This window comes from Nycticebus coucang, chromosome 7 (genome assembly GCF_027406575.1).
Source record: "Nycticebus coucang isolate mNycCou1 chromosome 7, mNycCou1.pri, whole genome shotgun sequence".
In the NCBI taxonomy this organism is placed as follows: Eukaryota; Metazoa; Chordata; class Mammalia; order Primates; family Lorisidae; genus Nycticebus; species Nycticebus coucang.
Window position 1 is genome coordinate 28,056,624 of NC_069786.1, and position 12,090 is coordinate 28,068,713.

A 12,090-nucleotide genomic window follows, 5' to 3' on the forward strand; every position below is an offset into this window, starting at 1 on the left:
TGTGGCCGGCACCCTACCCACTGAGCTATGGGTTCCACCAGCATATGTAATTTTAAATAAATCATGCAAGCCTTTATCTAATAGTTACCGGAGACCATGTAATTTCATGAAAGTATTAAACATGGATCGGTTTTCATTTTAATGGCAACCAACTACAAAGTGTCATATCTTGATTACAGGACATTCACTCATAAAATTGGAAATGAAATCTTTCTCTTTTGTATTGCCATGGAAAATAGCTGGAAAATAAATCATCTAAATTCTCTGCTTTTGTATTACTTTATAAAGTAGCTGTGGCAATAGGGTAACACGCTGGGGCGATTTCCTCCACGCTGAAGGTCTCAGTGAAGTGGAGACACGTCAGAAGGTGACGCTTCCCTTCCTCCCTCAGTGGCTCTCGCTACTGCCCCCTGTTGCGGTGCCTCGGAAAGCAAGTTAAATTTTCCACACTATGGAGGCGAACTAACCTAAGAAGACTACAATGCCCGTCATGCCTCCTTGCAGGCGCCGCCGACGTGCCGTAGAGGTTAGTCATCCTTCCACTACCTCCTTCCACTTCCTGGACTGCGGGGCTTGCGGCCCAGCGGGCGCGCGCACGCAGTGATTTGCGGCCGAGAGAAGGCACTGGGGCGCTGAGCCGACAGCGACGTGTGGCGTCACATGACGTGAGGTTTCTCGCGCGCGCCCTAGCGCGCGTCCTACGGGGCCGCTGTCGGGCGTGCGCGCTTGTGCGGAGCCGGAGGCGGGGGCCGGACCAGCACAGGTTGCGGGGCCCGACGAAGACGGAAGGCGGGGCCAGCTCCGCGACCGCGGCGACTACTTACTGAGCGAGCGCCGGGGCCCGAGGGGAGCGATGCTGTGGTTCCAGGGCGCCATTCCAGCCGCCATCGCGACGGCCAAGAGGAGCGGCGCGGTCTTCGTGGTGTTTGTGGCAGGTGAAGGGAGCAGAGGCCCGAGATGTGTCCTGTACACTCCCTCCGGCCTACGTCTACTCTCTCCTATACCTCAGCGTCCGCCCTTCCTGAGACACGGGCATCTCTTGGCCCCGGGAACATCTTCAACCCCGCCGCCAAATCCCCCATAGAGGTCATGCTGACCCTCAACGCCCACCTCCTTCTGGTCCCAGGCGTCCCCAGCCTTTCTTGAGTGCACCGAGAGGCCCGGGCTGACTGCCCTTGGCTTTTCAGCGCCTCTCCGTTTGGGATACAGCGGGTACAGCGGGCCCAGCCAGCCCAGCCCCCACGGCCCGCCTCTCCCGGCACCCAGGCTGGAGGCGACGTCTGGCGCTGGTCTCCGGGGTGCTCTGAGCCCCGCCCACACTGCCCTGCGCGGGGACGCGGCGAACAGGCCCTTGCCGGCCCAGTCCCACTTGACCCCTCCGAGCGGTGCACCTGGGTAGTTGGCCGACTGGCAGATCCCCACCTCCTCGGCGCCCCTTTTAGTCTCCAAGAGCACCGCTCTTTGAGATGCTTTAACTCCCATTTAGTTACTGGTGTTTAGTTGCGGGTAGGAACGGTCCACTGGGCAAGCAGTTTGGTTTGTAATTAGTTGTGGGCTGTCAGGAAGAAAGCTGTGTCATCGGTAAGCAACAAAGAGAAACCACCTGATGTTTACGGTTACTGCTGGTAGGAAGTTTCTGAAACGTAAACTGTTGTCATTTTTCTTTTTTAAATGGCAGTGTTGGAAGGAAGTCTAATTTGAAATAATTACTGTGTTGCAAGCTGACTTTTTTTTTTTTTTAACTATTAGTTTAAAAGGATTAGACGTTCAGTTCTTGGTTCTTTGCTTTATTATTTTCCTAGCCTAACGTATACATACTTCGAGAATGTGTACTAATCATTTACTCACTGTTACTCTGAGTTGTTTTGCTCCACGTTCTCCTGTTTTATTACGGAAATCTTGTAGATTTACAGTAAACCTTCTGCCTTTGTGGTTTTGCTCATTCTTATTGTATGGATCACATCTGAGTTTGTGGCTAGTCTTAATTTGATATGTATTTCTCCAACTGTTTATGTTTTATAATGGTTTATTCATAATTCCTCCACGTCTTTTAATAACTCTACAGTGTAGAATGAATGGCTGAAATGTGAATTTCATTTAGCATTAAACTTGAAGTTCTGTTATGCTGAATTTTTAGTTCAGTGCTGTTTCTTAGAAGAGCTTGAGGAGTAGATTCTCTTATGCTGTTTTGGGGTTGTATTAATTTTACATAAAGAAATTACTGCTGTAATCCTGTAAGGAAAAAAGTGGGTTGAAAATGAAAGGAAGGCTCGGTGCCAGTAGCTCAAGCCGCTAAGGCGCCAGCTACATACACCGGAGCTGGCGGGTTCTAATCCAGCCCGGGCCTGCCAAACAACAATGACAACTGCAACCAAAAAACAGCCCGGCGTTGTGGTGGGCGCCTATAGTCCCAGCTACTTGGGAGGCTGAGGCAAGAGAATCACTTAAGCCAGGAGTTTGAGGTTGCTTTGAGCTGTGATGCCAGGGCACTCCACCCAGGGCAACAGCTTGAGGCTCTGTCTCAAAATAAACAAATAAATAAATAAATCAAATTAAATGATACTACTTACAAGAGTACAGTAATACGTTTATGGCATTTTATTTACCTTTTTTTTTTTTTTTGAGACAGTCTCACTTTGTCACTCTTGACAGAGTGTCATGGCATCACAGCTCACAACAACCTCAAACTCTTGGGCTTAAGTGATTCTCTTGCCTCAACCTCCCAAGTAGCTGGGACTACAGGTGCCCATCACCACGCCAGCTGTTTTTAGAGAGGAGGTCTCACTCTGGCTCAGGCTGATCTCCAACCTGTAAGCTCAGGCAATCCACCCGCCTTGGCTTCCCAAGTGCTGGGATGACAGGTGTAAGCCACCCCACCCAGTGTTTATGGCAGTTTAAATTGTTTTTCACTTAAAATTTCAGTTAATTCTTTTGCTTAGTAGACAGATTTTATCATCCCCATTTTATAGACAAGGAATTTAGGTTTACAGTCATAAAGTAACTTGCACTGGGGTTACAAAAAGGATTTACATCTTGGTCAACTTTTTAGCAGCTTCAAAAAAAGCTTTTTCCTTTTGTTTCTTGAGGGAAATGAACAATTGTAGGCTGTTTACTGGTGACTTAAAATGGCATAGAAATCAGGAAATCTAGGATTATGGTAGTCATGTTTTGAACAAAACATGCAATAGTGTCCAGACATTTCCAGGAGTCACTTTTTTTTCCTACTTTATTATATTATTTATTTTTTTTAATTTTAATTTTTTTATTGAATCATAACTTTGTACATTGATGCATTTATGGGGTTCAGGGTACCCCATATATGGGGTATATGATGTGAAACCAGGAGTCACTCTTGAGGTAATCAGTTAATTTGAAAGAATAAATACTAGATTTTATTAACAAATGTTTGGAAATTCTAGTGCAAATTATTTGAATAGTTAATAAAGTTATAGGTCTTGTACTTAAGGACTTTGTGTATATACTGTCTTCAGTTAATTTTTACTGATGAGTGTGTATTACATGTATTTAGAATATTAATGACTCTTGAATGTTTGCAGGAAGATTTAGCAGTCTCATAAAAAGTTTCTTCTGTCCTTTGACCTGTTCCAAAATACAGTTAGTTTTTCTAGAATTTTAGCCAGTTAATCCCCAAGACTAACTGCGATTAGTGTCACTCTAGGAACATAGGAAACTGCAACAGTTATAGATTGCTTAGAGTTTTATTCCTAACTTTGAAGAACATAGCCAGAACTCATGGTTTTCTTGGATCAGTGACCTCCACAATAATAGAACAACTCAACGAAAAGTTTAAAACCTATCTTTGTAACTGGAAGCAGTGATCTTAGGGGTACACTTTGGTTCACAAAACTATTTAAGTGGGAAACATTTTAGGTAAGTTGTCCTTATTTAGTGAAATATTCATGGGTGAATTAAAGAATATAGAGTCGATGTTAGGAGACTGAGGAGATTGCTGCTACCTCAGCCAACAATTTAATTTAACAAGGATTTTCAAAGTATTGCAGCTATATAAATTGAAAGCAGTGAAACTGAAAACAATATTGATTTTATTCTTAGGAAGGTAGATTAATCTGACAAGGAGTCAGGTAAAGGTATCTGTTCACTGGTGTTGCTAGGTAGGCTAAAATTTGTTAATGACAGGGATCATTTACTGCTTTTTTTGCTCAATATAGACCACAATAATAGACTTTAAGTTTTGAGCAGTTGAGATTGTTTTAGATTGGAAGGGCTGACTGTACAAGCGTCCACAACACTTTGCTTCAGAGTTTGTGCTATTCTGTTTAAGTGCCTTCACTTTGGATACTGCTGATACCACCAGGATACAGTGTTTTCTCCTGAAATCGTAGGCCCACTTAACTTCGTAGCATAGTTGGTAATTTGACTAAAAATAAGAAACCAAAGATACCAAAGTTAGCAATTAATATGATATTAATTCCACCCAGTAGTTATAAGAAAGCTCTTATTGAGTAATCTTTTTTTTTTTTTTTTTTTTTTTGAGACAGAGTCTCACTTTGTCACCCTTAGTAGAGTGCCATGGCATCATACCTCACAGTACCCTCAAACTCCTGGGCTTAAGCCAGTGGTTCTCAACCTTCCTAATGCCTCCTAATGCTGCAACTCTTTAATATAGTTCCTCATGTTGTGGTGACCCCCAACCATAAAATTATTTTCATTGCTACTTCATAACTGTAATTTTGCTTCTGTTATGAATCGTAATGTAAATATCTGATATGCAGTGTGTATTTTCATTGTTACAAAGGGGTCACAACCCACAGGTTGAGAATCGCTGGCTTAAGGGATCTCTTGTTTCAGCCTCCTGAGCGAGTAGCTGGGACTTTTGGCGCCCAGCTATTTTTACAGGTGAGGTCTCACTCTGGCTCAGGCAATCCACAGGTCTGGGCCTTGCAAGTGCTGGGATTACAGGCGTGAATTGAGTAATTGCATTCATTTTTCCACTTTTGCTTGTCAAGAAGCTGTTGCTTTTCCAATTGGTTCAGATTATTAAAAAAAAAAGAAGAAGAAGAAAAAGTGCAAATGGCTGCCCCTAGATTGAGTCTCGAACAGACATTGTTGGCGGGGCCTTAACTACTTGGCGGACCTTTAACTACATGGTATGGTGGTATAGGTGAGACTGAAAAGCCCCAACCTCACATGAAGTAGATTTATACTTCCAGCTACCTGTGTGACATCTCCTTTTATATCCTCATAGATTGTCAAGCCTAAAAGTATATTTATTGCCTAAACCTGTTTTTCTCCTCCAGTGTTCTACATCTAAGTGGCATCCCATCTAAGTATGGGAGTCATCTTCGAATCCTCAGTCTTTTTCTTTTTGTAGTTTTTGGCCTGGGCTGGGTTTGAACCTGCCACCTCCGGCATATGGGACCAGCGCCCTACTCCTTTGAGCCACAGGCGCCACCTGACTCCTCAGTCTTATCTTCTGTCCTGCTCCTGATTGTTCATGATATTTCTGGTCACACAGACCTTTTCCTGTACACATATGCCACCTGCTTGGTGAACTCTTCTGGGTCTTGGTGAGGCTCAGCTCTTTAACCTCAGAAAGGGCTTCTCTGACCATTATATAGAGGTCTCTTGTTATTTTCTCACATAGTTTTTTTTTTCATAGCATTTATTATTGTAGTTACAGTTGTCTAATTGTTTAAATTTTCTTTGTATCATTAGATTTTTAAGCTGTATTGAGCGAGGACAATGTCTCATTTATTTTGTATTTAGTATGTAGCCCAATGCCTAGAACAAAGTAAATGTGAAATTAAATGTAGTGAATGTGTGAAAGAATGAAAGAAAAGGATTTCTCACTCTTCATGGCCTTCTCTGAGAAGTGTTTATAGTAAGAATATTTCCATATAGTTATTTTCTGGGTTAATAGTTGAGTCATTTATTTGAAATCTTATGTATCATCTCCTCACTCAATGGTCTCTAAAGATGGATTCAGAATGATCTCACTTGAAAATGGTAGTTTTCCCTCATTCTCCATCTTCAACATCTGGGAGTCTTCCTTTAGGGCAGTCTTTTTTTTTTTTTTTGAGACAGAGTCTTACTATGTGGTAGTGTGCCGTGGAGTCACAGCTCACAGCAACCTCAAATTCTTGGGCTTAAGCAATTCTCTTGCCTCAACCTCCCAAGTAGCTGGGACTACAGGTGCCCACCACAATGCCTGGCTATTTTTTTTATTTTTATTTTTGGTTGTAGTTGCCATTGTTGTTTGGCAGGCTCAGGCTGGATTCGAACCCGCCAGCTCTGGTGTATGTGGCTGGCACCCTAGCTGCTGAGCTACAGGCGCAGAGCCAGGCATTCTTTTTCGTCTTGGTCCATGGATGCCTTCTGGTCCCTGTTTACTTTTCTTTCCTTTTTTTTTTTCTTTCTTTCTTTTTTTTTCTGCACTTTGTCACCCTTGGTAAAGTGCTGTGGCATCATAGTTCATAGTAACCTCAAACTCTTGGGGACTCAAGTGATTCTCTTGCCTCAGCCTCCCAAGTAGCTGGGACTACAGGCACCTGCCACAGCACCCTGCTACTTTTAGAGATGAGGTCTTGCTGTGGCTCAGACTCAGGCTGTTCTTGAACTCTTTACTTTTCATGGTCACATTTCTCAAACTCCTCTATATTCTAGTATTTCTGGATCTCATTTCACACAAAATACATTCAGATATATAGCATCAGAGTTAAGTGTTTTTTTTTTTTTTTTTCAGACAGAGTTCCACTATGTCATCGTTGGTAGAGTGCCGTGGTGTCACAGCTCACAGCAACCTCAAACTCCTGGGCTTAAGTGATTCTCTTGCCTCCCAAGGAGCTGGGACAACAGGCACCCACCACAGCTCCCAGCTATTTTTTGTTGCAGTTGTCGTTGTTTTAGCTGGCCCTGGTTGTGTTCGAACCCGCCAACTTCAGTGTATGTGACTGGTGCCATAACCATTGTGTTACGGTTGCCAAGCTGGGGTTAAGTTTTATAGACGTGCCAGGATACCATACTGGACATTTAGCTGTTCATTTTACAGAGTACTTACTGAGTGCCTACTAGATATGAGATCTTTCTTTTTTTTTTGAGACGGAGTCTCACTTGGTTACCTTCAGTAGAGTGCTAGAGTGCCCTAGCCTCATAGCTCACAGCAACCTTAAACTTTTGGGCTTAAGCAATTCTCTTGCCTCAGCCTCCCAAGTAGTTGGGGCTACAGGCGCCTGCCACAACGCCCTGCTATTTATTTATTTATTTATTTTTGAGACAGAGTCTCACTTTGTTGCTCTCAGTAGAGTGCTGTGGTGTCATATTTCAGGTAATCCACCCACCTCAGCCTCTCAAGAGTGCTCACTAGGATTATAGTGAGCCACCATGCCCACCCTAAATGTGAAATTCTGTTGCAGGAATTTCAGTCTTACCAGTAAAGAAAGTGGAAAACAGTCTTTGCCCTCATGGAACCTTTGTTTTAGTTGGGGGATACAGTTAATGAACAGTAAGCATAATTAAAAACAGTGTAGGTGAGGCGCCTGTGGCTCAAAGGGATAGGGCGCCAGCCCCACATGCCAGAGGTGGTGGGTTCAAACCCAGCCCTGGCCAAAAACACAAACAAACAAACAAACAAAAAACACAGTGTATTAGAAGTAGTAAGTAATACAGGATAAAGAACAGGAGATAAAAGACCTTTGGGAGTGCCCAAAGGGTGTTATTTTGAAGTGGGTGGTTAATTAGGGTTTATTGAGAAGGTGATTTTTGAGTAAAGATTTAAGAGAATTAAAGGTTAACCATGTTTATTTTGGGGCAGGAGGAGGCTGTTCCAGGCAATGGTAACTAGTACTAAGATCTTAAAACTGGAGTGTCTTTCATAGTTGAGGAATAGAAAGGAAAGGAATAGCAAGAAAGTAAATGGGAATGAGATCATAGAGCAGGTGGTTCTCAACCTTCCTAATGCTGCAGCTCTTTAATACAGTTCCTGTGGGTCGCGACCCATAGGTTGAGAACCGTTGTCATAGAGGTAAGTGGAGGTCTGACGTGTGGAATATTGTGGTCCTTTGTAAAGAAGGACTGCCTTTTACTTTGAAGAAAATGGGGAGCTATCATTGAATGATTTGGAGCAGAGGGTTGATGTGATCTTTCATTTTAAAGACAGTTGCTGTCTTAAGAATAAACTTAGCGGGCGGCGCCTGTGGCTCAGTGAGTAGGGCGCCGGCCCCATATGCCGAGGGTGGCGGGTTCAAACCCAGCCCCGGCCAAACTGCAACAAAAATAGCTGGGCATTGTGGCGGGCGCCTGTAGTCCCAGCTGCTTGGGAGGCTGAGGCAAGAGAATCGCGTAAGCCCAAGAGTTAGAGGTTGCTGTGAGCCGTGTGACGCCACGGCACTCTACCCGAGGGCGGTACAGTGAGACTCTGTCTCTACAAAAAAAAAAAAAAAAAAAAGAATAAACTTAGCAGGAATACTAGTTAGGAGGCTATTGTAATCATCTAGGTGAGAAGTGGTAGCTTGGATCAGGGTGGTATCAGTGGAAGTGGTAAGAAATAGGTACATTCTTATGCCAGCTCAGTGGCTCACAGCTGTAATCCTTAGCATTCTGGGAGGCTGAGGTGGGTGGATTGCTTAAATTCATGAGTTTGAGACCGGCCTGAGCAAGAAGAGTGAGACCCTGTCTCTACTAAGAATGAAAAAAACTGAGGCAAGAGGATTACTTGAATCCAAGAGTTTGAGGTTGCTTGAGCCGTGATGCCCTGGCACTCTACCCAGGGCAACAGAATGAAACTCCCTCTGGCGGGGAAAAAAAAAAAAAAAGAATTAGTTACATTCTAGATATATTTTGACAATTGAGTCAGTTGAAGTAAAGGATAACTAAAGTTTTTGATCTGAGAATTGAAGGGATGGAGTAACCATAAATAGGTAACTGAGGTAGGAAAGGTTAAGGGTGGATTAAATTTGAAAGGGAGGTCGTACCCTGGAAGAAAGTAGACTACAAGAGAGTAGGTAACTGGTCATGGTGCCTCACACCTGTAATCCCAGCACTCTTAAAAGCTCCCATACATGAGTGAGAACATTTGACCTTTTGTATTTGGCATGTAATGTAATGACCACCAGTTCTATTCATGTTGTTGCAAATGACAGGATTTCTGTTTTGTTATTTATTTATTTTTTTGACACAAGAGTCTAACTTTGTTGCCCTTGGTAGAGTGCCGTAGTGTCATAGATCACAGCAACCTCAAACTCTTGGGCTTAAGCAATCATCTTGCCTCAGCCTCCTGATTAGCTGGGGCTACAGATGCCTGTCACAATGCCTGGCCTTTTTTTTTTTTTTTAAGAAATGGGGTCTTGGGGCGGCACCTGTGGCTCAAGGAGTAGGGCGCCGGTCCCATATGCCGGAGGTGGCGGGTTCAAACCCAGCCCCGGCCAAAAAAAAAAAAAATCACAAAAAAAAAAAAAAAAAAAAAGAAATGGGGTCTTGTTCTTACTCAGGCTGATCTTGAACTCCTGAGATCAAGCAATCTACCTACCTCAGTGGCCTCTGAGAGTGGTAGGATTATAGGCATGAGCCACTACGCTCTGCCTGACTTTGTTAATTGTTTCTTTTGCTGTGCGGAACCTTTAGCTTGATGTAATCCTAATTGTCTATTTTTGCTTTGAAGTCTTACTCCAAAGATCTTTGCCTAAAGTAATGTCCTGGAATATTTTCCTAGTGTTTCCTTCTAGTAGTTTTATAGTTTCAGGTCTTAGATTTAAGTCTTTAATCTATTTTGATTTGGTTTTTTTGTATGGTGAGAGATAGGAGTCCAGTTTTATTCTTCAACATATAGTTATCCAGGTTTCTCAGCACCATTGAAAAGGCTGTCCTGGGCGGCGCCTGTGGCTCAGTGAGTAGGGCGCCAGTCCCATATACCGAGGGTGGCGGGTTCAAACTCAGCCCCGGTCAAACTGCAACAAAAAAATAGCCGGGCGTTGTGGTGGGCGCCTGTAGTCCCAGCTACTCGGGAGGCTGAGGCAGGAGAATCGCCTAAGCCCAGGAGTTGGAGGTTGCTGTGAGCTGTGTGACGCCACGGCACTCTACCGAGGGCAATAAAGTGAAACTCTGTCTCTACAAAAAAAAAAAAAAAAGAAAAGAAAAGGCTGTCCTTTCCCCATTCTTGGTGCCTTTGTCAAAGATGCGTTGCTTGTAAGTGCGTGGATTTATATCTGGGTTCTCTGTTCTGTTCCATTGGCCTGTGTGTTTGTTCTTACGCTAAAACAATGCTGTAGTACTAGATTTGTAGTAAATTTTGAAGTTGGATAGTCTGATGATGCCTCTATCTTTAAACATTCTTTTAAAATGTGTAAATTGGCAGAGATTGCTCACCTTTGAGAAAGCACTTAGCTCTGCTAACTTCAGAAATATATATATGTATATAGAGAGAGACAGAGTCTCACCATGTTGCCCTCGGTAGAGTGCTATGGCATCACAGCTCACAGCAACCTCAAACTTTTGGACTTAAGTGATTCTCTTGCCTCCCAAGTAGCTGGACTACAGGTGCCTGCCATAACACCTGGCTATTTTTTTGTTGCAATTGTTTAGTTGGCCCAGGCCACGTTCAAACCTGCTACCAGGTTATGCCAACAGTGGCGCCGTAACCACTGTGCTATGGGCGCCAAGCCTAGAAATATTTTTCAATGATTTACTCAGGTAAGTTTCTCTCTGTCCACCAATAAGTGGTTATGACAAAGTCTAGACATTATGGGTCTAAACTTGAAATAATTTCTTGATAGGTATAATTTTTAAAACATTTTTTGCTTTGGTATAACATTAAGTGAACAGCTTGATAAATTTTTATATATGAATATACCTATGTATGTCATCCAGATCAAGATACATGCAGAATGTTTTTAGCACTGCAAAAGGCTCCTTCATCCTCTGTTCTATTCACTAGTATCTCCCTTTTCCATCAAGGTCGCCACTATGCTAAATTCTGTCACCGTAGTTTTGGATCAGTATAACAATTAGCATACCTATATAGTATAATAAAGGGCAAGTCCGAAACTGTAAACAGAATTATACCTGGCTCTGTCTGCCTTATAGGAATTTTGGAAATAAATGCTGTGATGTGGAGAGTTGAACTCAACAAAAAGGTTCTACATAAAGGAAGGGTATTATACTTTAGTTTTCTTTTCTTTCTTTTGTTTTTTTTTTGAGACAGAGCCTCAAGCTGTTGCCCTGGGTAGAGTACTGTGACATCACAGCTCACAGCAACCTCCAACTCCTAGGCTCAAGCGATTCTCTTGCCTCCACCTCCCAAGTAGTTGGGACCACAGGCGCCCGCCACAACACCTGGCTATTTTTTGATTGCAGTTGTCATTGTTGTTTGGCGGCCCGGGCTGGATTCAAACCCGCCAGCTCAGGTGTATGTGGCTGGTGCCTTAGCTGCTTGAGCCACAGGTGCCGAGCCCTCTTTTTTTTTTTCTAATTTTTATTTTATTTCATTTATTTTTTTGAGACAGAGTCTCAAGCTGTTGCCCTAAGCAGAGTGCCCTGGCATCATAGCTCACAGCTTCATTGCTGTTTGGCGGACCTGGGCTGGATTTGAACCTGCCAGCTCCAGTGTATGTGGCTGGCGCTCTAGCCGCTGAGCTGTGGGCACCAAGCTTATACTTTTGTTTTCTAAAATCATATGTACGAAATACAAAATAGACACAGCACATTTCTGTCCATGACAGCTTATTTATTGTGATGCTATTTGCATTGTTTTAGGAAATATTTTTTGTCATCTAAGCAGCATATACCATGGTTTTCATTGTCAGCACTTCACTTTATGGTAAATTCAGCTGTCAAATTTAGTAGAAACTAATATTTGTAAGATTTTATTTGAAGTTCTGGTTTTCTAGGGAAACGAATTTGTAATGAGCAGATGCTGGCTTTATGTTATAAAAATCCTTGAAACGTTTTACAGGTGATGATGAGCAGTCTACACAGATGGCTGCAAGTTGGGAAGATGAGAAAGTGACAGAAGCATCTTCAAACAGTTTTGTTGCTATTAAAATTGATACCAAAAGGTTTGTATATATTTTAATATTTCATTATGTCTTTATAATTATAGCCTTTGGTTGTGATTTA

The 12,090-nt window shown here is 42.9% G+C and overlaps 1 protein-coding gene across 2 annotated transcripts in view; it reads left to right on the plus strand.

Moving 5' to 3' along the window:
- Positions 1–551: 551 nt before the first annotated feature.
- Positions 552–12,090, plus strand: part of UBXN4 (UBX domain protein 4) — a 48,710-nt gene continuing 37,171 nt past the window's right edge. The window contains exons 1-2 of one of the 2 annotated variants that reach the window (XM_053596420.1): positions 552–935; positions 11,927–12,029. In XM_053596420.1, coding sequence (XP_053452395.1) covers positions 854–935; positions 11,927–12,029 — 185 coding nt within the window. In that variant the 5' untranslated portion in view covers positions 552–853. Of the gene's footprint in view, positions 936–1,437; positions 1,582–11,926; positions 12,030–12,090 lie in introns of those variants that run through there. The other variant, XM_053596421.1, reaches the window with a different exon arrangement.